General features: G+C 37.1%; 1 protein-coding gene across 2 annotated transcripts in view; it reads left to right on the top strand.

Annotated features, from left to right (window-relative positions):
• The window catches only part of ARFGEF1 (ADP ribosylation factor guanine nucleotide exchange factor 1), a 132446-nt gene that overhangs the window by 32604 nt on the left and 73243 nt on the right, over positions 1–26599 (top strand). For both annotated transcript variants that reach the window (XR_010837351.1, XM_059042582.2), the window contains exons 2-6: positions 14385–14415; positions 15183–15339; positions 16377–16523; positions 17958–18137; positions 23456–23732. Coding sequence is in view for 1 of the 2 variants with exons in the window: in XM_059042582.2 (XP_058898565.1) it covers positions 14385–14415; positions 15183–15339; positions 16377–16523; positions 17958–18137; positions 23456–23732 (792 nt within the window). In the remaining variant the exon portion in view is untranslated. The remainder of the gene's footprint in view (positions 1–14384; positions 14416–15182; positions 15340–16376; positions 16524–17957; positions 18138–23455; positions 23733–26599) is intronic.

The raw sequence follows: 26599 nt of genomic DNA, 5'->3' as shown, positions 1-26599 counted from the left end.
TACTTTGCAGACATTGCATTTTCTACAAATTGCATGTTTGTGGCAACCCTGCTTTGAGCAAGTCTGTCAGTGCCATTTTTCCGACAGCATTTCCTCACTTCGTGTCTGTCACATTTTGGTAATTCTCGCAATATTTCACGGTTTTTCCTTATTATATTTTTTTATGGTGATCTGTGATCTTTGATGTTTTTATTGTAATTTTTTTGGGGGCACCACGAATCATGCCCATATAAGACTGCAAACTTATGTGTGTGTTCTGACAGATCCACCGAGATTGGCCATTTGCCTGTCTTGCCCCCTATCCTCAGGCCTCCCTATTCCATGTGACACAACAATATTGAAATTAGACCAGTTAACGTCCCTACAGTGGCCTGTAAGTGTTCAAGCGAGAGGAAGAGTCGCATGTCTCTCACTTTAAATCAAAAGCTACAAATGATTCAGTTTAGTGAGGAAGGCATGTTGAAAGCTGAGATAGGTCGTAAGCTAAGCCTCTTGTGCCAAACAGCTCCGTCATAAATGCAAAGGGAAAGTCCTTGAAGGAAATTAAAAGTGCTACTCCAGTGAATTCACAAATGATAAGAAAGCGAAACAGTGTTGTTGGTACGGAAAAAGGTTTTAGTGGTCCAGATAGAAGATCAAACCAGCCACAACATTCCCTTAAGCCAAAGCCTAATCTAGAGCAAGACCGTAACTTTTAAAAAAAAATTTTTATTTGGAGTATAGTTGATTTACAATGTTGTGTTAGTTTCTGCTGTACAACTAAGTGAATCAGTTATACATATACAAATATCCACTTTTTTTAAGATTCTTTTCCCATATAGGTCATTACAGAGTACTGCATAGAGTTCCCTGTGCTATACAGTAGGTCCCTATTTATTCATTTTACATATAGTAAAGACTGTAACTTTCTTCAATTCTCTGAAGGCTAAGAGAGGTGAGGAAGCTGCAGATGAAAAGTTTGAATCTAGCAAAGGCCGGTTCATGAGGTTTAAGAAAAGAAGCCATCTCTATAACATAAAAGTGCAAGGTGAAGCAGGAAGTGCTGCTGTAGAAGCTGCAGCAAGTTATCCAGAAGATCTAGCTAAGTTGACTAATGATGGTGGCTACACTAAACAACAGCTTTTCAATGTAGATGAAACAGCCTTATATTGGAAGAAGATGCCATCTAGAACTTTCATAGCTAGATAGGAGAAGTCAGTGCCTGGTTTCAAAGCTTCAAAGGACAGGCTGACCCTCTTGTGTCAGGGGCTTATGCAGCTGGTGACTTTAAGTTGAAGCCAGTGCTTATTTACCATTTTGAAAATCCGAGGGCCCTTAAGAATCATGGTAAATCTGCTCTGCCTGTGCTCTGTAAATGCAACAACAAAGCCTGGATGACAGCAAATCTGTTTACAGCATGGTTTACTGAATATTTTAAACCCATTGATGAGACCTACTGCTTAGGAAAAAAGATTCCTTTCAAAATATTACTGCGCATTGACAGTATTCCTGGTCACACAAGAGCTCTGGTGGAGATGTATTCAATATAACAAGATTAATGTTGTTTTCATGCCTGTTAATAACACACAGCATCCATCATCCAGCCCAGGCGTCAAGAATTTGAAGTCTGATTACTGAACAAGTAACATTTTGTAAGGCTCTACCTGCCATAGTAGTGATTCCTCTCATGAATCCGGGGATTGTAAATGAAAACCTTCTGGAAAGGATTCACCATTCTAAATACCATTAAGAACATTCGTGATTCATGGGAAGAGGTCAGAATATCAGCATTAACAGGAGATTGGAAGAAGTTGATTCCAGCCGTCATGGAGGACTTCAAGGAGTTCAGGCTTCAGGGAAGGAAGTCACTGCAGATGTGGTGGAAAGAGCAAGAGACCTAGAATTAGAATTGGAGCCTGAAGATGTGACTGAATTGTTGCAGTCTTAAGATAAAGCTTTAACAGATGAGGAACTTCTTCTTACGGATGACCAAAGAAAGTAGTTTCTTGAGATGTAATCTACTCCTGGTGAAGATGCTGTGAAGATTATTGGAATGACAGCAAAAGATTTATTCAGTAGAATATAACATGAACTTTGTTGATAAAGCAGCAGCAGGCTTTGAGAGGATTGACTCCAATTTGGAAAGTTCTCCTGTGGGTAAAATACTGTATGCTGCTGAGAAATTGTTCCTGAAAGGAAGAGTCAATCGATGCAGCAAACTTCATTGTCGTCTTATTTTCAGAAATTGCTGTAGCCGCCCCACCCTTCAGCACCCACCACCCTGGTCACTCCCTCCACCAGGTGAAGGTTTGGATGGTTGATAGCAGTTTTTAGCAATAAAGTATTTTTTGTTTTGTTTTTCTGCCGTGCCGCACAGCTTGAGGAATCTTAGTTCCCCGACCAGGGATTGACCCTGGGCCTACAGCAGTGAGAGTACTGAAGCCTAACTGCTGGACCGCCAGGGAATTCCCAAAGTATTTTTTTAATTAGGGTATGAATATTGTTTTTTAAGGCGTTATGCTATTGAATGCTTAATAGATTACGGTATAGTATAAACAACTTTTATATGCACTGAGAAACCAAAACTTCATGTGACTTTATTGCAGTATTCGCTTTATTGCAGTGGTCTGGAACTGAACCCTCAAGATCTCTGAGGTATGCTTGTATACATTTATGAAATGCTTTCATAAAATAAGCTTGGGTGGTTGCTTACTGGGTATTTATCTACTGTTGTTTGTACTTTTTTCAAATTTAAAACTTCTCAAAAAAAAAAAGACTAAACCCAGCCCCAAACAAAGCACTTTCACACCTCCAAGAGTCTCCTAATACAGTCTTAAGAGGCAGAAAACTAAATATTATCGTGCCTATTTGAAAAATCTGTAAACTGAGGTTTAGAAAGGTCATACAGAGGCAGACCTGGGATTTGACTCTCAGTCTTTTGGGGCCTCTAACCCATTTCTTTCTACTGTGTTCTGCTTGTGCAGCCAAGTGTGAAATAGAACCCAAGGCCCTGACTCAAACAGTGCAGTATTCTTTCCATGATCCCATAGGTGCGGCTTCTGCATTTCTTACATTGAGCAGAATCTATGAAATGTCTGATTGTTTATTTACCAGTAGGGGTGTTAACACTTAGAACAGTAACTCTGTTTTTGTTGATTTTCACTGTAGCCACTGCAAGTTGTTGAGAGTACATCCACTGCATTCTTTTCTGTGCAAATATTAAGTTCCATTAAAGGACCATTTTCATAATTCGTGGTTTCTCTAAATGCTTATTTTCACTTAGTGAAAGTGAAAATTTCTTTAAATTTGGCTTACCTATGTTTATTACTTTGGTGTCATTAGGCAGACACTCAATCTGAATTCTGTTAAAGTTTTTATTTTGTACTTATTTTGTATTTTATTTAAAATATTTTATACAGCAAGTCTGGAATGGAAAGAAAATTATTGACTTGAAATATTTTCTATTCGAAGTACATTTCTAGTTTTGGTTTTCAAAACAGCAGGAGTTTTTCTGAATTAATAGCACAGTGGTTTTTTGTTTTGTTAGAACTTTTGTGGGCACATTGAAAAACTGATAATAACATCATTCTAAAATTAATATTCTTTTAATTGATAAGTCATTGAAATTCAGTCATTTGATTTAGGTTTATTTCTTAGCAAAATCACACTTAAATCATTCCATACCCTTCTTGTCATCTTGGGTAAGTCACTTCAGGTTTTTTAATCTCTAATATGGGCATGTTGGTAATGCTGTCTGCTGTTCTAAGAGTTAACATGTATATAAAACTTCTGTGTAAATTGTAAAATGCTACACAAACAAGATATTTTTGTTTATTAGACTCTTTTCTATTCATGTGATTTTGGTGAGCTAATCAACAATTTTCATTACCTTAGAAGACATTTCTCACGAATCTGAGTATTATTGATGTATCACACATTCAAGAAACAGTTTCAGTCTATTAGAATTTTTTATTCCTAGTTTTAAGTTATTTATCACGGAAAAAATTATTTAAGTGCATTAGAGAACTTAAATTACAGTAGTACCCCACGTCTGCAGGAGGTATGTGCCAAGATCCCCAGTGGATGCTTGAAACAGTAGTACTGATTTCTCTATATACTATGTTTTTACCTCTACATACATACCTATGTTACAATTTAATTTATAAATTAGGCACAGTAAATTATGAACAACAATAACATAATAAAATAGAACAATTTTAACAATATAAGGTAATAAGGTTATGTAAATATGGTCTCTCTCTCTCTCTCTCTCTCAAAATATCTAATTGTACAAATTTAATGCCTTTTCCATCTTAACTAAGTACTCAACACACTGTGGCCATAACTTTTGCAGTTTGAGGTGTGACAGCAAAATTAGTGCAAATTTCTTTTTCTCTCTTCACAGTTACACGAGTAGAAGATTGGTTTTTACCATAGATCTTAGCAACCTCAGCATTCGATTTTTTTTTCTTTCCTTATTAAGTCAAGAACTTACACCTTTTCACTTAAAGAAAGCACTTTAAGTGAATCTAAAGCTTCCTTTTGGCATATCCAAATTGCCAGCATCACTACTTTTACACTTTGGGGCCATTTTTTAAGTAAAGTGAGGGTTACCTGAACAGAGAGCACTGTGGTACCATCTACGACCGTCGATCCTGATAACCGAGAGGGCTCTACTCAATGACTAAGGGCAGCATACACTGAAGGGATGTTTCATGTTCCGGGAGGGACAAAGCAGGATAGCGTGGGTCAGCACGAGATTTCATCACACTACTCAGAATGTCATGCAGTTTAAAACTTAGGATTGTTTATTTCTGGAATTTTCCATTTAATCTTTTCAGACTGCAGTTGACTGAAGACTGCAGGTAACTGAAACCTCGGAAAGTGAAACCGGGGATAAGGGGGGACTCCTATAACTGTTATGTTTGGCCAGAGATCAGGGTCTAAATTTAAAAGTTGTACAGTGCCTTTCTGTTACAAGTAATTAAAAATTTCTTAAGCATTAAATTAAATTTGGAATTCTAAGTTTGAGTTATTTGTAAGCTAACTGCAATTCATGTGTCTAGTTTTCATTTGAATCCAGTCACTCCCCCTTAGTTGGCTTTTGCTGTTTTGTGGTAGAAGCGTCACTTTTCACCTTTATTCTGAAAATTCCACCAATATTCAAACCATTGAGGACAATTACAATATAATAGAATGTTTGCAGTGAGAATTTTGCACTCCTTTTTGACACATCCTCTAGAACCATATTATCAGATGGGGGGTCTGCTGGCTTTTGGCAGGGAGGGCAGGAATATTGGCTTTTGAATGAAAATCTGTTCTTCTCCCTTTCATATTTCAGAAAATAGCCAAGCCCGTATAGTCCTCACTGTGATAAGAAAACGTTTATTTGAAATTCACTAGGAAATTTGGTAATCTAAAGGACTGCTCACCTTCTTATATCATATATGCTTGTGTGTGGGGGGGGTCGGTTTAGTAAAAAATAAATCAGCATTATTTTTGCCAATAATTTTGGAAGTAATGGATTATATTAAAAGTACATATTGGGCTTCCCTGGTGGCACAGTGGTTGAGAATCTGCCTGCGAATGCAGGGGACACGGGTTCAAGACCTGGTCCAGGAAGCTCCTCCCACATGCCGTGGAGCAATTAAGCCCGTGTGCCACAACTACCGAGCCCGTGAGCCACAACTACTGAAGCCCATGTGCCTAGAGCCGGTGCTCCACAAGAGAGGCCACCGCAATGAGAAGTCCGGGCACCACAACGAAGAGTAGCCCCCGCTTGCAACTAGAGAAAGCCCACGTGCAGCAATGAAGACCCAGCGCAGCCAAAAGTAAATAATTTTTAAAAAGTGCATATCCATATAAAATGCATTCACTTGAGGAAAAATTTCTATAGTTTGGATTATGGTGCTTGTTTCCTTTTTAGCATACTGTAAGGTAAAATTTAGCTTAGCTCAGGGCAAAACAGTTACAAATACCTAATTAGTAAACTTTCTAAGCTGTGTAAAAGAGTAATAAGTATTGCATTAATACCTGTGACAGTTTTTACTGTAAATCATGGCAATAGATAAAATCTTATGGTATACAAATATTCATTTAACCTTTAACCCTAGGGTCAAAGCACATGTTATTGTGCAATGCATCTTCCATTTCCAGAATTTAAGTTTTTAAGAATATCAGAACTTAACATACTTTTATCAGTTCTGTAGTCATCGTTTTAGTACCTGTGAACATGTAATTCATATTAGTGAATTTTCACTGTGTATGCAACTCCTGGTTGATCCCAGCTGAACATTTGTTCCCATTGCATCTTTTTTTAAAATATATATATAAATTTATTTATTTACTTTTGGCTGCACTGGGTCTTTGTTGTTGCTTGTGGGGTTTCTCTGGTTGCGGCGAGTGGGGGCTACTCTGCATTGCGGTGCGCGGGCTTCTCATTGCGGTGGCTTCTCTTGTTGTGGAGCATGGGCTCTAGGCGCTCAGGCTCAGTAGTTGTGGCTCGCAGGCTCTAGAGTGCAGGCTCAGTACTTGTGGCTCACGGGCTTAGTTGCTCTGCGGCATGTGGGATCTTCCCGGACCAGGGCTTGAACCCGTGTCCCCTGCATCGGCAGGCGGATTCTCAACCACTGTTGCCACCAGGGAAGCCCCCCCATTGCATCATTTTGCTTCTGTTAAATAGGAAGGGAGGTGGGGAGCAGTGACAGTAGTAATATAAGGAAAAGTTATATATATATATATATATATATATATTTTTTTTTTTTTTTTGTGGTATGCGGGCCTCTCACTGCTGTGGCCTCTCCCGTTGCGGAGCACAGGCTCCGGACGCGCAGGCCTAGCGGCCATGGCTCACGGGCTTAGTTGCTCTGCGGCATGTGGGATCTTCCCGGACCCGGGCACGAACCCGTGACCCCTGCATCGGCAGGCGGATTCTCAACCACTGCGCCACCAGGGAAGCCCGAAAAGTTATATTTTTGACTGCTTTCTGGGTGCTAAAAAGGAACTTAAACTGGTACTTTGTTTTAAATTACTTTGTATTTCAATAGCCATCAACTGTTTGTATATGATTTAGTCATAATTTTGCAACCTAATTTTACAGAGGACCTCCAGATTCTGAGGAGGCTGATAAGTATATTACAAGGGGGTTAGTTTAGGGTGCAAGTCCTGGCTGCATTTTATTAAGCACCATACCTATTAACTACCTGGATTCCTTATCCAAATGCTCAGAACACATTCTAACTTAGCACGTTCCTGGCAGTTTTTTTGTGCCCCCTCAGTTAGCTGTCTCTCCCAGTTGCCAAGGAGTTATTTCAAACCCCAGTATCCTCAAGCCTCCTTAACCCTTTCTGTTCCAGTTATCTATTGCTGTGTAATAAACCACTCGTAGACTTAGTGGTGTAACTCAGGGATCATTTTATCATGCTCAGAGTCTTTGTGGGTCAGGAATTCAGGTGAGGCATGTTGCTGCTCCACAGTGTCTAGAGCCTCATCTGGGAGGACTCAAAATGACCGGGGGGATGGGGGCGGGGGGACGGATGTGAATGGCTGGGAACTGGAATCTTCTGGAGGCTTCTTCACTCACATGTCTGGCACCTGGACTGTGATGACTTGAAACTGGGCTCAGCTGGTGTTGTCAACTGAACCACTTACACATGGCCTCCGTATGGCTTGGGCTTTTCACATCAGGGACTTCGGGTTCAAAGAGTGGGTGTCTGGAGACCCAGCATTCCGAGAGAATCAGGCAGGGGCTGCTTGACCTTTTCTGACCGAATCTTGGTGGTGGTCACTGTCACTTCCACTATATTCTGTTGGTTATGAATGAATCTCTAAGGCCAGTCCGTATTCAAGAGGAGGGGAATTAGACTTTCTCTCTTGGGGGGTGTGTGTGCACGGTCACTTTGCAGAAGGGCATGTGGGGTGGGAGGTAGCGTCGTGACCATTTTGGAAGATACAGTCTGCCGTGCTGTCTCCTGATCTTCACATTTATATGCCTTTAGGTGCCTGCTGAATACTGCCACTGAACATCCCGGTCACTTAGAACAAAATGTGACCAAAGCTTGCCTCTTCTTCACCCCTGCACCTTCACCCCTACTTTTGCACAGTGAGAGAACTGCGTTTTATGTCTAAATTAATGGTACCTTTATTATCCAGTTAGGCAAGCCCTGTCTCCTCTCCTTGCTCCTCTTCCTCCTCCGAGATAAATGAGATGGTTTCATTGTTTTTCCTCCCAGGATGTCCATGGAGTTCACATTTACTCATCCCTCTACTGTCACAGCTTTTGTTCATGCCGTTATCTCTTCCTTACATTACTGTAACATTCTATTTAACTCCTGTATTTTTATTTAATCCTTAACTGTTTGAAATGTGATGCTAAAGTCACATGTTTGGCTTTGAAAAAGTAAACCTAGCAGAATATATACATCCAAAGGAATGTTATTTTTCAAAGTGATCCCCCTTACATTTATGCAATGTTTTCTAAATATTTTGTTTAAAATTGCTTTCACGTATAGTCATCATTGATCCAAATTGCTGCTCTTAATTGATCCTGTATCATCTTTATAGTTTTGGGTTACAGGCTTCTTTCAGAATCTAAGGAGAGTTATGTACTTTTTCTAAAACACTGCTCGCACACACACTATTTGACATTGGTTCACAGAAGCACTGAAGTTGAGAACTTCTGTTTTGTATTCACATACCATTACTCATGCTTGGCTCCAAGCCACTTGGGGTTAATTGGTGGCTAGACTGATTCCCTTTCTAGAAATTTTTCCTTCTGTGAGGTTATTCATTTAAAAGAAGGAAGCAGGCAGGAGAGAACTGCAAACAATGAGTTCCACATATATTTTTGAATACTGGCAGTATTATGATAATTGATGCATACCCTCCCACTGTTACGACTTTGAAGGAGACAACACATTGGATGTGTAAGTTCTAATGTATTTATTAAAAACTGTTCATTTGAAGGATTCCCTGGTGGCACAGTGGTTAAGAATCCGCCTGCCAATGCAGGGGACACGGGTTCGAGCCCTGGTCCGGGAAGATCCCACATGCTGTGGGGCAACTAAGCCTGTGCGCCACAACTACTGAGCCTGTGCTCTAGACCCCACAAGCCACAACTACTGAAGCCTGTGCGCCACAACTACTGAAGCCTGCGCACCTAGAGCCTGTGCTCTGCAGTAAGAGAAGCCACCGCAATGAGAAGCCCGTGCACTGCAACAAAGAGTAGCACCCACTCGCCGCAGCTAGAGAAAGCCCGTGCGCAGCAATGAAGTCCCAACTCAGCCAAAAATTAATTAAAAAGCAAAAACTGATTAACAAAAAAACCCAGCTCTTCATTTGACCTTGTGTTTCCTTAGATTACCAGTTTAGTTTGCGTTGAGTATGTGCTGTTGCTCTGCAAGCTATGCTGTAAGACCAGAGGTGTCATGAGAGGTAATAACCAATCATGCATAGTGTAGAGATGATAGAATTTGTTGGCTCTGTATAAATATCATTTTGAAGTGTATATTTGTACTGTCAGTGCAGGAAAGAAACCTGCTAAGCAAGTTGATAGTAAAAATATTATGAGAGAAAATATTGAATATGTTTAGGAAGTCATGTACATAACTTGCATGTGATCAGTTGTTTTTTTTATAAATCATTCTTTCCTGTTCCTTAAGTCCTGTGCCTTATCAGCTGTTCCAGTAATTTAATGTACTTGGTTTCAGTAATTTAATATACCTGAAAGGAATGAAATTTGTGTTTCTTTCAAAATACTTTAAATTCTATACTTTTATGCTAATTTACAATGACCTATTTTCTCCGATTTTAATTTTTCCTTCTATATATAATGCAGTGGTTGTGTTTATAAGGTTTTAAAAAGATTGTATAAAAATAGTTCTGAAGGGATAGGGGGAGTTAGTGGCTAGAGAGAAAATTCCTGAAAGAATTTCAGTAATAAAGTTTGTTTTAAGTGTTATGACTACATAGTTTAAAAACCTAAATATCACTAAACAAACAAATCCAGTGTCTGGTTTTTATCTTATATCAGCTCGAGAGTGATGACTTTCCTTATCACATCCAGTATTGTCTGTTTGGATTGTCCAGTGTTTCCAGAGCAATGTCACAGCTGTTTTGCTGTTTGTGGTCATCCTTGTCATGATTCTGACTTTAAGAGGAAAATATTTCACAATTAAGCACCAAGTGGTTTTTAGTTTGAGTATGCTACTTCTTAATTTGATACTTCAATATTGTTTTTCTTCTGGGTGTTTTTCTTTAATAATTGAGAATTAGTTTACAGTTGACCCTTGAACAAAGCAGGTTTGAACTGCGTGGGTCCACATATACGTGGATATTTTTCAGTAGTAAATACTACAGTACTACACAGTCTGTGGTTGGTTGAATTATGGATGCAGAGGAACAGCAGAAATGGAGGGCTGATTATAATTTAACCCTCGCCTTGTTCAGAGGTCAACTGTTCTTCTTGATTCTACTGTTGAAGGCCAACCCGAAGTAAACTGTTTTCAAGCCCTAAATTCATTAAACTAGAGAGGCAGTTTCCTCAAAGGCTGTGTTACTGGGCATTTATTATAAGTTAAGGAAACTGAAAAGAAATTCCTTTTTAGCATAGACACAAACACTAGTCCAAGAAGTCTTAAAGGTACAATAAATGGATGTGGACATAGTGGATGACACCCAACTGTCTTGCACTCGTTTCTTTCAACCACTTTCTAGCAGTGGATCTTAAACTTGTTTGTCTGTTAGAATCGCCTTGAAGCCTTGTTAAAACAGACTGTAGGGCTCTACACTCGTAGTTTCTGATCCAGTAAGTTTGGTGTAGTGTCTGGTGATGCTGCTGGTCCTGGGGCCACACTTTGAGAACCACTGCTCTACAATATGTTTACCCTGAATTTTTCAGTTCACCTGCATCGGCTAATAAAAGGTTGCTTAAATATAGCACACTATGTAGTGTGTAATACACTACTTTAAGACTAGAGAAACTAGTTTCTGGATCACTACTTACCAGCTGGCTGACTTTTAAGCCATTACTGAACTAATCTGATTTATGGTTTCCTTATCCATAAAGTGAGGAATTGAGGATAAAATTAGGTAATGTATAGAACAGTGTTTTAAACTCTATTGCTGCACAAATATAAAGTAGTATTACATACTAAAAATTTCTTTCAGTTTGTTTTAAAATACCGTGGTTTGTAATATTGTTACTTTCAGTATTTTGATAAATACTTACTCTACCGCTCCTCTATTACCACTTGTTCTTTTAATCTTTTTAGTGATAGTGTCTTTCAGTTTAAGTGGCCTTGAATGGCTTTGAAAGGAAGTATATTAAGATGAATACAAGTCTTCAGAAGACTGTAAAAATATAAGCATTTTGCAGGACCACGAAGGTAACCCTGCAGGCTGAAAACATGCGAACTGTGTTAATAATCAGTGGGGAAAATTGTCATAGTTCTGTGATCTTTAAAGATTTTGTCAAAACATTAAAAACTCTTTGACTCTGGGTTAAAAATGTTATAGGAAAATGAAAAAAAATAGGAAAACTCAGGTTTAGTGCAAAGTAATTTAAAACATGAGAAACATTGAGAATTAAAGTGTTTTTTGTTTATTTGTAAAAAAACAAAAACGAGATTAGTTTGAACAGTTCTTGCCTTGTATAATTTACAATAAGGAGGTAGGTAGATAGATAAATAGAAAGATATAAATAAATGTTATAGTATGGTGTGAATTTACTGGAGAAAAATTACATTCAACTTGTGTTAGGTATGTTTTATTAGACTATTTAAATGTGGACATTTAAAATATAATGGAATCATAGAATGAAATAGTTCATAGAGTCTATAGGATCCTTTGAACCATAGTGTTTTAGAGCAAAGATCAGCAGACTTTTTATGTAAAGAGCTTTGTGGACCAAGAGGAGAAGTCAAGGATATTGTAGTATTTAACATAACAAGAGAAAACAGGTTTACACACATTTTTTCTTAATGAATTTCAAAATAATAGCAATTGAGTATAAATTTTGTAACCCTGGTCTACTAATGAGAAGAGTGGAATTGTTTTAGGGAGGTAACATTATTCTTCATTGGGCTTCAGAGTTAGTGTTCCCTATCATCAAATTGATCACAAATATTCAGCTTTCAAAACTATTCTTAAACTCATGTACTGTATGAAAAGAAGTGATGGGCTGGCTTTGGCACGTGACACATACTTGTTGATCTATGTCTTAGAATATATTTTAAGTACCTTTGCAATCACCTAAGTAGTGAAGTGAGGGTTGTTTCCTAAGGTCACACAGTTATTTAGTGACAGGTTATCTTATTGACAGGTGTTATCAAAGCACAGTGCTCTTTGAAATGTTATACTACCTCTGATATTCTTAACTAATGTATTATTGACTTAACCAGAATACTCTGTTTCCTAACTATTGTACAAATGGAAATTCACTTTATGCAAAAACTGTCACTCATCTCCCTGCTTCTCCTACATCACATCTTTTTTCTACCTTAACTGGTTTTTAGCAATACCTCAGCTTCTTAAATAATAATAATGTTTTTAAATAAAAAAATACTTCTAAAAATTTTATGAAGATTTGGGGCACTTAATATATCATTTCCCCCTCATCTGTACTGTATTTTTAAAAGTGATTTAAATTATTTTTATAATTTTTGGTGAACTGTACCATTTTAGTAGCCATAAGCAGATCTTAAATTTCAGACATTGTGAACTTTAATTTAGTAGTATTTTAAATATCCCCAGGTAATATTTTCACATTGTCTCCCTTCTACTCCTACCACTGGTAAAATGGAAGGAGCGTTGGTCCACAGAGTACTTAGACTGAAATACCAAACATCAGTGCTTAGCACAGAGTAGGTAATAAATTGCACAATGACAGAGTAATTTGGCAGGGTCATTTTATAAAGGGCTTGCTGTAATTTCTGGTATGTGGGAGGTGCTTCATACAAGATAGGTTTTTTTAAAATAAATTTATTTTTTAATTTTTGGCTGCATTGGGTCTTCGTTGCTGCATGCGGGCTTTCTCTAGTTGCGGCGAGCGGGGGCTACTCTTCATCGCGGTGCATGGGTTTCTCATTGAGGTGGCTTCCCCTGTTGCACAGCACGGGCTCTAGGTGCGTGGGCTTCAGTAGTTGTGCTGTGTGGGCTCAGTACTTGTGGCTCGTGGGCTCTAGAGTGCAGGCTCAGTAGTTGTGGCACACAGGCTTAGCCACTCCACGGCATGCGGGATCTTCCCGGACCAGAGCTCGAATCCATGTCCCCTGCCTTGGCAGGCAGAGTCTGAACCACTGCGCCACCAGGGAACCCTCCAAGATAGCCTTTAATAATTATTAATTTATGGGCTAGAAGTTGTTTATAATACCAAATTTAACTCATTTGGCTCAGTATTCATAGATACACCTATGTAATAGAGTTGTTTAAAAAACCGGGATCTGGGGGGAGTTAGATTACCTAGTTTTGACACCTAGTGAAACCAGGTTAGTCACACACCCAAGCCATGCAGCCCTTGAGCACGTCTGTGCCTCAATTTCCTAATCTTTTATATGGAAATATGATAGTACATAGGGTTGTTATAAGGTTTAAACATGTTAGTACATGTAAAACGTAATAGTGCTTGGCACATAGTAAGTTCCCAACAACTGTTGGCTGTGATGGTAGTAATGATTAATGTTATATTTGAATGCTTTTCTTACAAATTTCAAACAGGTTTAATCAATTAACCAGATCCCTCAGTTTATCATTAAATTTAAGGTTCTATTACAGGTAGAATTTATCTAATTTACGTCATCTCTTATGGATATAAACAGCAAAAGGGGAAATTTCCTATTAAATTTTAGAGCGTGTGTATTTTGCAGTGCCTTGTATAGTCCTAAGTAGAAAAATTGGTTAAATATCAACACATATATACATGATTAAGAAATTATAGTCCTGGCCTGATAATCTCCTTGAGATAATCCTGAAAGGGATATATTGAGTTTTTTCCCTAACCCAACATGTGCCTTATATGTTGCCACTTGAATACAGCATACGTATTATTCTGTTCTTAATCCCAGTGCTTCTGGTTAATGTAAAGAGTTACTTGACCCCCCACCCCCCAAAAAAAATACTTGGAGAAAAGGAAATGCTTTGGGAAATAGTCATCTGTAATTCTACCCTATCCTTGTGGTTGTTAGGTTGTTAATGTATATTCTTCATATAGTTTTATAGAATTATTTGTGTAAATTAATACATTTGGCTGCAACAGAATTCTAGTACCTAATTTTCTTTTGAAAGTGCGTTCTTCCCAACTTCTTATAGAATTTATAAAATAATTTATAAAACCTGTAATCAAATTGAATTAGTTAATGATCTTTCCCTTGTCAAGTTTTCTAACGTATGCTTCTTTTTTCCCTCCCCAGAGGAAATAAAAGCGGAAACTGAAAAGCAGAGGTTTGTGGGGTTTTTTTTCCTTAATTTGCAAACTTGTCAGTCTTGGCCAAAATAATAATACAGTCGTGTATTTTATTTTATTTTATTTTATTTATTTATTTTTGTGTGTGTGTGGTACGCGGGCCTCTCATTGTTGTGGCCTCTCCCATTGCGGAGCGCAGGCTCAGCGGCCATGGCTCACGGGCCCAGCCGCTCCGTGGCATGTGGGATCCTCCCGGACCGGGGCACGAACCCGCGTCCCCTGCATCGGCAGGCGGACTCTCAACCACTGCGCCACCAGGGAAGCCCCAGTCGTGTATTTTAGTGTGGCAAATTTTCTGCATGTGATGTTCATAAAATCAATTTTTTAAAAAATGATTTTTGAGAAATATTGAATATGATGGTAAGCATACTTATAAAAAGGTCTCATAAATAAGCAGGTAAGGGTATTTCTGAAATACTGTAAGATATGCTTTTAAAGTCTGCTTAAAGACTTTGATTCATATTTAGAAAGATTACTAAAAATTTAATAACCTAAATAATTACTTTATTTAAATTAATTAATTAATTAAAATTTTTTTTCTTGCATTTAATTATAGCTCTGGCCACTAGCTTATGACCTATAGCAAACCACTTAACTTCTTTTGAGCTTTGGTTTCCTCATGAAATATGGGAAAATGAAAATTAGTTTAGCAAAGTGCTTTGCTTTTTAGAACTGAAATTAAAGTGAGTGTATCATCAGTATGATGAATGTGATATTTTAATCAGACTCTTCTTTTTTCATTTAGTCCTCCTCATGGAGAAGCAAAAGCTGGATCAAGCACCCTTCCACCAGTGAAATCAAAGACAAATTTTATCGAAGCAGACAAGTACTTCCTGCCCTTTGAATTGGCATGCCAGTCCAAGTGTCCCCGCATAGTTAGTACATCTCTAGATTGTTTACAGGTATGTATGAAATGGCACTATCCAAAAACCGTCTATTTGGAATGTGTTTCTAAGTAGTACTCACAATTGATGATTCAGACATTTTCCATGAAAGCCTTGATTATTCTTTTTGTGGTAAGAAACCAAATGGTTGCTTATATTCAAGAGAAACAATAGTTGCAAAAAGATGTTTCCAGTTTCAGGATAGCAGAAATCATTAGTTAGCTAATGATTTAGAGACACAAAATCTCTACTAAGGTTATCAACAATGGAAGTGTCGTAACCTGCTGCTGATTTTACATACTTCATTATTTGCACTGATTTTACTGGATGCTTGCTGTTTTGTGTAAAGCAGTAGGTTAATATTAACAGTTTAGTATTTATATTTACTGTGAAACTTTAGCTCTGACCTTCATTTATGTTAGAAAAATTCCTTTCTGTCTTCCTGTTTTACTTACACACACACACACACACACACACACACACACACACACACACACACACACAAGGATAAGTTCATTTGATTTGTGACCTTGTTTTCTCTGAAAAATTAATATCTAAGGCCTTCCTTCCAGGGTTATAATGGTAATGATGAATGAACAAATCTGTGATTTATTGCAGCCAGTGTCTGGAAATGGTTTTCTGCATATTCACAGATCTAATTTGGAAAAAGATTTTGGGTCATTTGAATGTGTTAAGATAGCTTTCACAAAAACAGTATCAGTAATGTTTGGATAGAAAGCCGTAAGCTGTTAGAACTCAACAGAGACAAATTCTAAGCCCTGCCTTTCTCAAAATATTGCCTGATGGTTTTGCTATGGTTATTTTTCTGTTTTTGTGATTATTACAAGTGTAAATAATTTCACATGTTTATAGCTAATAAAGCTTTTTTTAGGAAAAGTTGGTACAGCCTTGGCTTTGATTATACCTTAATATTTTTGTGTAAAAACTTTAACATGTTCAATTGTATATCGTAATTTTAATGTATATTTATTTAGTATATATATGTATATATTTGTTAGCTTAATTAGGATCTTTATTTTCTTTCTCTATTTCAGAAACTTATTGCTTATGGGCACTTGACTGGCAATGCTCCAGATAGTACAACACCAGGCAAAAAATTAATTGATAGAATTATTGAAACAATTTGTGGCTGTTTCCAAGGTCCTCAAACAGATGAAGGAGTTCAGTTACAAATAATAAAGGTAATTAATTATAAAAATAAACTTGTTATTCATAATCTACATTTTTTAAAATCAGAAGCCTTTTACTTTGAAAATATTTGGAAAAGTCATTTTATATGCTTTCCAGCTATAATAGAGGTCATTTGGGTGCTTTTTAGACTCCATATCAGGGGATTTTGTTGTTGAATGCCAGGAGTTCACTAGGAGAAGATTCATTACCAAATCTCTTATTTTGAAGGCCCCAGTTTAGGCCCCCAGAGTCTTCCAGAGCTTTCCAGTTTCTAACATGGTTCTATCTTTTGAGCCTTAGGGTCCCATGTCAAGGTCCTGTGACCCTTCTAGTTTCTTCTACTACTGTCAGACCACTGACAGTAGTAGTCCTATGTGCACCAGCTTTTCTGCTTGAGCACCAGCTTTCTTGCTTCCCTTGCACCTGTCAATCTGCTGAACCTGCTCAGCTAAATCCTGTCCTGGGTTTGTGCTGTGATACACCTGGATCATTAAATTCCTTTAAAGAAAAATCACTTTTTGTGTTTTCAGTCTACTATACATATTGAATTTTTAATGTTACTGCTAATAGTCGTGCTGGTGTGTTTGTTAGTAAAAATTTTCTTGTACTATTAGTACTTTTGAAATTGTTTACATGTATGAAGTGTCCTTTATGTGTGTCTATCACCCCTTCTGAGCCTTTCAGTCTCTTAGCTGCATTTACTTCATAAGTCATAAAATATCTTTATTCTAATAAAGCTATTCAGTTTGGCCTGTTGTTTGCAGTTTCATGTCAGCTGTGGTTTGTTCAGTATGTGCTTAATGCTGACCCTGCATAGCATTGTGCAACATAGAAAGAAGATAGGAGTCCTTGCTTTTGAGAATTTGAGTAACCTAATGTGTGACAGTTCACAGAAATTATAGCTGTTCACTTTATTGGAGGATTCACCTTAAGATTATTTTAAATGCTTTATTTTAAAACATTTGTAAGCATCTTCAACAGTAATAACAACAGCACATTGAGTTCAGTCTAAGTTAGATCTCAGAAAAATTTGAAATTGAATAAGGCACAATATGTATCCTCCCCAAGTTGACATCTAGTTCAACAGATATATCATATGAAGCATATCTGTGCAACACTATGACAGAGTATTAATGCTGTGCATTTTAGTAGACCAAAATAATATTCTATTAAAATGAAACTCGGATTGAAATTAATCAGTTGAATGGTTTTTGAGCATTTTGGTTTGGGAGGATTATATGAAAACTACAACCAGGATGGCGAAAACATAAAATATTTTAACAATTGATGATATATTTAAGGCAGGTAGAAAATCTGTATACATTACCTTAAAGTGGTAATGGTGTCTACAGTTTTTAATTCTAATACAAAAATACCAATGTATTTTTGTGCTGAAACTCTGGACGCAAAAAAAATTGCTTTAACTGTATTTTTTTTTTTTAAAGGCTTTACTTACTGCAGTAACATCTCAACACATAGAAATTCACGAAGGAACTGTACTGCAAGCTGTGAGAACATGTTACAACATCTATCTAGCAAGCAAAAATCTCATCAATCAGACAACAGCCAAAGCTACTCTTACTCAGATGCTAAATGTTATCTTTGCACGCATGGAAAACCAAGCAGTAAGTATTAAAAAATGAGAGAGATTGTATAGAACACCACAGGCATCAACTATAGAAAAGATTTTATTGAAAATATAGTGAAATCTTTTGTGCCTGTGAAGAAAATGTCTTTCATTTACAGTTTTACGTACTGGAGATCTGTGGTATTGTTTTTGTTTTGAGGCTTACTGACTTGCTTGATGTTGGATAATACATTTTTAATTGTTTACAAATAGAATTTGAAAGATATCGATTGCTATCATCCTCATGGAAGTGTTTATGAATTGATATTTTTATTGCTCTCAAGCTTAGTAGATGAGTATAATGTAGCTATCAAGTAACCTAATTTGATCTATTCTGGTATAAAATTATTCATTGAGCCTTTAAAAATTAAAATAAATTTCTATAGTGATGAAATATATTTGGGGAGGAGGGTAAGAGACCAGCAGCTAGAGAATCATTTTTTTAAAATTATCTAGGTCTTCATAATTAAAAACCAACTTCTAACTTTTTATTTGGAACTGATTTTAAACTTACAGAAAAGTTGCAAAAATATTTACAGAGAGATCCTCTTTACTCTGCTTTCCTAATGCAACATGTTATATAACCATGTTACAACGTCCAGAAGCAGAAATTAACACTGGTATAGTGCTATTAAGTAAAGTAACCCTGATTACTTAGTCAAGGTGGTATCTTCCAGCTTCCTCCACTGAAAAGTTATTCTTTTACATTTAATAAATATCCCAGGAGAGTTACTTTCAGACTAGGCAAATATCCTGTTTTTTTTCTCATATTCCCCCCCCACCCATCTGTATTCATGGATGTTTCTTTTATTCTGTGTTTTATAATCCACTTCTATCGTTATTTATTCTGTTGCCCCAGTTATTCCAGCTTTGGCCTTCTGTCCTTTTGACAATAGCCCCCATCCTTTTTTGAGTACCTCTTCACTCTCTGGAATCTCAAGATGTTCCCTGCTCATTTTGAATTTTCTCTGCTTCCCCCCTGGAGTAGTAGACACAAACAGGGAGCCCTGGCTCCTTCAATTTGAGAATGGTAATTGGATACCAAGATCTGAGTGCCAGGTGTGTTCACTGCAGCTGAGATGTTACTGCTTCTAGGCCCTCCCAGCAGACTGAACTAGGAAATACATATGTGTACAGTCACCCCAGCTCCCCCACCCCCTGTGTGACTACCCATCTGAATGTCTTAAAAGCTGTGTGTTCATACTTATGCTTCTGATTCCAGGCCAGTACCACAGGGTTCATTTCAGTCTTCTCACTTTACTTATTTGTAACTTTCTCTAAACAGTGAGAAATAAGGCTTTCATTTTTTATGATACATTATTTGTTCAGTCCTATTATACCCATATAATAGTTTTAGAATTGCTTACTTATAACACTGTGAGAAGCAAATTTACTAGGTACATTATAGCATTTATATTTATTGGGTTTTGTTTTTTTCTTTGTCTTTAGCCTTATAATATAGTATCTGTTCAAAATATTATTTTCCAAAGTTACTTAGGTTAGTTCTTTTCTTCTCCATACTCTTCAGTGGGATAATTTTATTACTTTATAATACAGTTAAGTTCGTTTGTTACTGCCTGTTTTCCATTTCAGTACTCCTCACATTCTGGTTTAATTGCTTGCTTATTTTTTGAGTCTGTTAAACACTACTGTGAATTAAGAGTTAGTGGTAGTGTATATATGGACATATATACACTACCAAATGTAAAATAGATAGCTAGTGGGAAGCAGTCACATAGCACAGGGAGATCAGCTCGGTGCTTTGTGACCAGCTAGAAGGATGGGATAGGGAGGGTTGGAGGGAGGGAGACGCAAGAGGGAAGAGATATGGGGATATATGTATATGTATAACTGATTCACTTTGTTATAAAGCAGAAACTAACACACCATTGTAAAGCAATTATACTCCAATACAAATGTTAAAAAAAAAAAGAGTTAGAGCTCTACAGAAATACTCATTCCTATCACTCCAATCCTCTTCCTCCCTTCTTTCTACTCATTGGATGTAGCTAATCTCTATTGTTTCTGGTTTATCCTTCTACATCTCTTTAGCACAAATGAGCAGATACATGTATGGTTTCATGTATCACCTTTCTTATATGAAAGGTAGCATACTGTATTAGTTATCTGTCACTGCATAACAAATTACCCCAAACTTCAGCTCCTTAAAACTCACAGCTTAGCTGCTTATCTCTCACAGTTTTTGAGGGTCCAGAATCCAAGAGTAGCATAGCTGGTGGTTGTAGCTTGAATTTCACATGAAGTTGCAGTTGGCTGCATGGATCACAGTATCAACTGGGGCTGAAGTCATTTAAAGCCTTCATTGGGCAGAGAATGAGAGAGAGAGAGAGGAACAAGGCAGAAGCTACATTGTCTACCTTATGATCAGAAGTGGTCACCCAAAGAGTCATGTACCACAATGTTCATTGCAGCACTATTTACAATAGCCAGGACATGGAAGCAACCTAAGTGTCCATCAACAGACGAATGGATAAAGAAGGTGTGGCACATATATGCAATGGAATATTACTCAGCCATAAAAAGAAACGAAATTGAGCTATCTGTAGTGAGGTGGGTGGACCTAGAGTCTGTCATACGGAGTGAAGTAAGTCAGAACGAGAAAAACAAATACTGTATGCTAACACATATATATGGAATCTAAGAAAAATAAATGGTTCTGACAAAACCTAGGGGGCAGGGCAGGAATAAAGATGCAGACATAGAGAATGGACTTGAGGACACGGGGAGGGGGAAGGAAGGATAAGCTGGGACGAAGTGAGAGAGTGGCATGGACATACATACACTACCAAATGTAAAATATATAGCTAGTGGGAAGCAGCTGCATAGCACAGGGAGATCAGCTCCGTGCTTTGTGACCACCTAGAGGGGTGGGATAGGGAGGGTGGGAGGGAGACGCAAGAGGGAGGGGATATGGGGAAACTAATGCAACATTGTAAAACAATTATACTCCAGTGAAGATGTTTAAAAAAGTAAAAAAAGTGATCACCCAGACCGTCCCTGGCGCAGTGTGGGAGGGGACTCTACAAAGAAGTGAGAATCCAGAGGTGGAGATCATTGGTGGCCATCTTAAAAAGGCCGGCTACCACACGTACTCGGGATACCCTTTCATACTCTTTTCACTTAGCAGTATGTCCTGGAAAGCATTCCATATCAGCCCTCAGATCTTCCTCATTCTTTTTTTATAGGTGCAGAGTACTCCAGCATGTACCATAGTCTATTTAGTCACTCTCCTATGTATTGACATTGGATTATTGCTAATATTTTGTAACCACATATAATAGTTCTGCTGCTTTTTTATGAAGAAGTGAATGAAATTTTATCACTTTTTAATAGAAGAAATATAAGATTTATTGATTTGACTTGTTCAGCAAATTTTACTACATTCCCTTTATGTTCTTGGCACTGTTCTAGTTCTCAGTTGTACAGTGCTGGGCAAAATACCAGCACTGTATCACCACTACTTCAAAATTCTTACAGACATAGAGGGGAAAGATGAATCTTAAATAACCACACAAATAAATATGTAACTGAGTTATGATAAAGGCTGTGAACATGTTTCGTGTCATGAGGCATATTAGTTCTGTGCTATGGATAATTAGAAAAGTCAGAAAGAGGAGAGAGAAAATGAAAAAGGCGAGGCAGAATAATTTTCCACACTTGCTAAAATATTCTAAGCTAGAAGTCTAATTCATTCGTATATATGACTGATAACTTTTCCTCTCCTTCCCAAAGAAAATTCACTATAAAGTGTTCAGTTCTAAAATTATTTCAAAGGAGAAGATGCTAATTTCTTTCTCTATAACAGTGATTTTCAACTGGAGGTGGTTTTGCCCCCCAAGCCACATTTGAGACACTTTTGATTGTCATGATTGGGGTGAGTCATGACCTGTAATGGGTTTCTACCCATTAGAGGTAGGGATTGGGATGTTGCTAAACTCCCTGCAGTACCCGGGACAACCTCCACCTCCCCAAGCCCGCCCTCACGCACACACAGCAAAGGATTATCTGTTCCAAAGGTCAATGGTATTGATTTTGAGAAACCCTACTCTAGAAAGTATGAAAGTGTATAGAAAATGTTTAAAGTTAATTTCCTCTTTTTTCCCAAGGATCTTTGTAGAGTTTATACAACTTTGGAATAAGTAGAAAAAACTAGAATTCAACATTATGCTTGTCTGTAATTCCAAAGCATGTGCTTGCCCTACTAAACCCTGGTACGGATTAGCTGAAGTTAGGCTGAGGGCGAGATTGGATTGCAAGTCAGAGGTTCCTCACTGCTAATTTGGAAATGGACTTTGTCATGAATGGCCTAAAGCTTTGAGAAGTCTGAGAAGTCGCTTCTGATTCCAGCTGTGTGCAACTAGTCATGCTCATCAGTTTCCTTATCTGTAAAATAAGGGAGTTAGGTCATACAGATTATAAGTCTTTTTGTACCTTTTGGGCATTAAAATCTTTTAATTCAAATTTGTTTTATAAATTCATATGATTAATTCTGGTATTTCCGTATAACCTAGAATATTACTAGGAATATGAAATGTTCATATTTGACACTGTAAAATATTTATCTTTGTTGAAATTAATTCTGTGAGAATGATTCCCATTAGGTCATGAGGATCAAAAGAGATGTGTCTAAAAGCAATAAAGTGCTAAGCAATGAAACCCTGTGATCTTGATTGTTACTGTTTTTAGCATCTTGTAAGTGAGCCAATTTTACACGTGGTATATTATGTACATAATAATTTAGGTCTCCTAAAATAAAACTGGAACATTTATAAAGTTTTTTCATTCTTATTAGATGACTGGTTGGGCAAAGGCATTTAAGTACTCGTTGCAATTTTATTTATTAAATGTAACTATTGTTTTTTAATTAAAAGACATTTAGCAAGGTAACATAAGACCATGCTACAGAAAGGTACACACTGAAAGGTTCCCTCCCACTCTTTGGCGACAGTCCAGTTATCATTCTAAGGTTATTAAAAATTTGTTTTTAGTTTTGTTTTGTTTCAGTAGTACATTTACATCGTTCAGACACCAAAAATAATGACAAGAGGATATAGTGAAAGACTTCATCTCTGTTCTTGTTTGCCAAATTCCACCCCCCTAAGAAGTAACCACTGTTTTCTGTTGTTGTTTGTTTTTATTGTGTTTTAGTTTTTTATTTCTGATGGACCATGATTTCTAAGCCTAGAGACAAGGTGGCAGCTCCTATGAAAGATTTATAGTTGAGTGTAGCATTACCCCTCCAACTTTTAAACGACTTATGTTGCTAATATTGGAAATTATTTTCTTTCTTTCCAGTTGCAGGAAGCCAAACAAATGGAAAAAGAAAGGCATCGACAGCATCATCATCTGTTGCAGTCTCCAGTAAGCCATCATGAGCCCGAGTCACCTCAACTTAGATATTTGCCACCTCAGACTGTTGATCATATATCCCAGGAACGTGACGGGGACCTTGATCCCCATTCACACGATGTGGATAAAAGCCTTCAGGATGATACAGAACCTGAAAATGGATCTGATGCTTCCAGTGCGGAAAATGAACAGACTGAAGCTGATCAGGCAGCTGCAGCCGAAAGTAATCTTTCTGAGAAGGGATTGCAGGGGTTGGGAGGTGTGTGTTGGGAGAAGAATGTAGGAGGGCATTTTTGGTAAAGAAACGTGGAAAGGGTGATATGACTTAATGGGTATCAGGCACGTTGTGGTAATTGTGGACTTTATCCATCCTAGGTGATAAAGTTTTCCTAAAATTAGTTCATAGCAAACAGGAGGCCTGTTTATTTAGTAAAGTTTTCTGGAATGTGACTGAAAATTTTAGGAAATGATTATAAGTTCACAAGATACTATTGTCAAAAAAAGGACTGAAATTAAATATGAAAAGACATCTTTTGAATAACCACCTGGCATACAAAAATATTTATTTTTATATCCTGATGTGTAATAATCGATAAGATTTAGATATTCTCTGATGGTGTTTTCTTCTAAGTAAATTTATTTATAAGAAAAAGGTTATAAGATTACAAACACTAAATTACATTTATTTATTTTACAAATGTGTTTCTCTAAAAATAATCAAGTGCAGTCATTCTTTCCCCAAATGTTATTCTCAGCTTTAGCTGTTCTATAAAACTGCCCAGAAACAAGTTTCTTCCTTTTGTTCCTCCTTAGCTTGGTGTCAAAAAATGATGGAAATTCTGTTGCCTTTCCAGTGTGGTTTTGTAGAACTAGGATGGTTAGGGCTTAGTTACAATTCATCTGAATTCTGTGTTTTTACTTTACTTTGAGGAAAGACTTCTATAGTATATTTTCAGCTCCTGATTTTTTTTTTTTAACCACATCTTTTCCATAACATAACAGTGGTATGAACATCAGCAGTGTCATGAATAGGTGCCTTTTTACTCTTTTTAAGAGTACTTTATTTAGCATTTACTTGAAAAGGGACAGTTTTGATAAACCAAACATTTCTAGTACTCAAGCTAATAATGAATCCATACTGCTTATATGATTTACATTTTTCTAGCCTGCCCTTGCTGAAATTTCCCCTACTTTCACTGTAAGCATATAAAGGAGCTGTTCAAAGAGCTAATCTATAATAAGGCTGGAACTTTATTTATTCCTCCATTTCTTCATCCATGCGTTCAGCAAATATTGATTTAGCATACTGTGTCCCAGGCGCTGTGCTAGGACTTGGCATAAAAAAGGTGCTGAAGATGTAGCCACTGCTCTTAGGGTGCTCATGGTCTGCCTGGAGGGTCAGGCATGTATAAATGCGGCGTAATGTGATAAATATCCTACAAGTGACATGCATAAGATAATTCGGCTGAGGAGAGTTAGGAAGTACTTTTGTAGAGAAAGTGATGCTTTAGCTGAATCTTGTTTGGATAAGGGTAGGAATTGCCTAGCCAGAAAATTTAGGGAGTTTTCTAACAGAAGAAACAACACAGGCCGAGACCCAAGGGGTGGAAGCATCTACTGTGTAGTAGGTACCACTGTAGGTACCTTTTAGGATGCAGCACTATAAATAAGACATAATTCCTGTGGCATAGTCGTGATTATTTTTAAAGGTGTTTTTTTTCCCGACAGCTGATATAAATGAAAATTTTGCCTGTGAGCCGTTGGTTTGAGAGTGCATGGTCTGGAATTAGATTGTCTGCTTTGGATCATATCTCTGTCACTTACTGGCTGTGTGACTTTGGACATAAAAGTTAACTTCTATAATCATTTCCCATGTGTAATAAGTATTAGTCACTGTTACTCCATTTTGTTTCTGTCAGATAATTTATAAGAGAATTGACTCTTGATTTGCTAATCATTTTATGCACATTTTAGTGACTATGTATATTTAGTTATGTTGAAACTTAATTTTTAGGCTTTTGGTAACTTTAGCCAACTGGAGTGCAGGAATACAAAATTTAAGAAAGATGGAAAGATTGTATGTCAAGACATTTATATGTTTTTACTCCACAGAAGAATCTAAATGCTGTTGTATTTGAATTTTTTATAAAATAAAGTTACTGATGTGACATGCTTATTTATCAAATTTCTCCTGTGACATTCAGTATTTTGTAGAATGCGGCAAACAGTAGATTAGGTGCAGTGAACAACAGGGAGGACAGACTTCTGGAAGTCAGAGTTTTAAGTAGTGGTCCTTCATAGTAGTGTGAGTTGAGGGGGTGTGTGTAGACAGTGGCACCATAAGCTCACATGCAGTCTGAGGTCATTTGCTGTAGGGCAGTGGCTCCCAGAACAGGGACCCAGATCCCAAAGCATCATAAAGTGCTAACTGAGCCTTCCCGAGATATTTTCCGCATTTCAGAAAATCGCGGGGCAACCGTATTTTTATCTGCAATAGTCACTACAGAACTAACTGGGAATATCAAGTTTTATTAGTTTCTTGTGTGTTCAGAAGTTCTGATTGGTAGTTATATCTGTTTTTGATTAATGTTAAATTGGGAGATGAATTCTTTTTTGCTTACTAAATTTAGTTGTACATTGGATATGTGGAGTATGTTGGGGAAAAAATAGTAAGGAAGAGCTCAGGTAGCCCTGTCTCTGGTTCTTCAAGGACCTCATTATATTAGAGCACAATGATGAGCTTGTTATTACTGGTGAGCCTAATTAATCAAAACAAGCTTTAATTACGTTTAATATTATTTGATAAGTGTGGGACATGTTAGAAATGTTTCATTCAGAATACTTTTAAAAGTTTTGGTTCTTAAAGGAGTAATCTAGAAAACTCATTTAAGTTGAATAGTCATTTACTAGCTTGTCAAATGAATCATTGTTGAAATTGACTTGAAATGATAAAATTTTTAAATATGGTTTGGTTAAAAGTTGTGAAGATTGAACATGTAATTAATTGCTTCTAGTTTCATATATCTGTTTTTTTTCTTTTATTCTTAATTTCTTAGACTTTTTTCATTTATAAATGTTTAGTAGAAGTTT

Source organism: Kogia breviceps, chromosome 17, assembly GCF_026419965.1.
Source record: "Kogia breviceps isolate mKogBre1 chromosome 17, mKogBre1 haplotype 1, whole genome shotgun sequence".
NCBI classification, from domain to species: Eukaryota; Metazoa; Chordata; class Mammalia; order Artiodactyla; family Physeteridae; genus Kogia; species Kogia breviceps.
The sequence above is the reverse complement of the archived record's forward strand: the minus strand, read 5'-3'. Positions and strand labels throughout refer to the sequence as shown.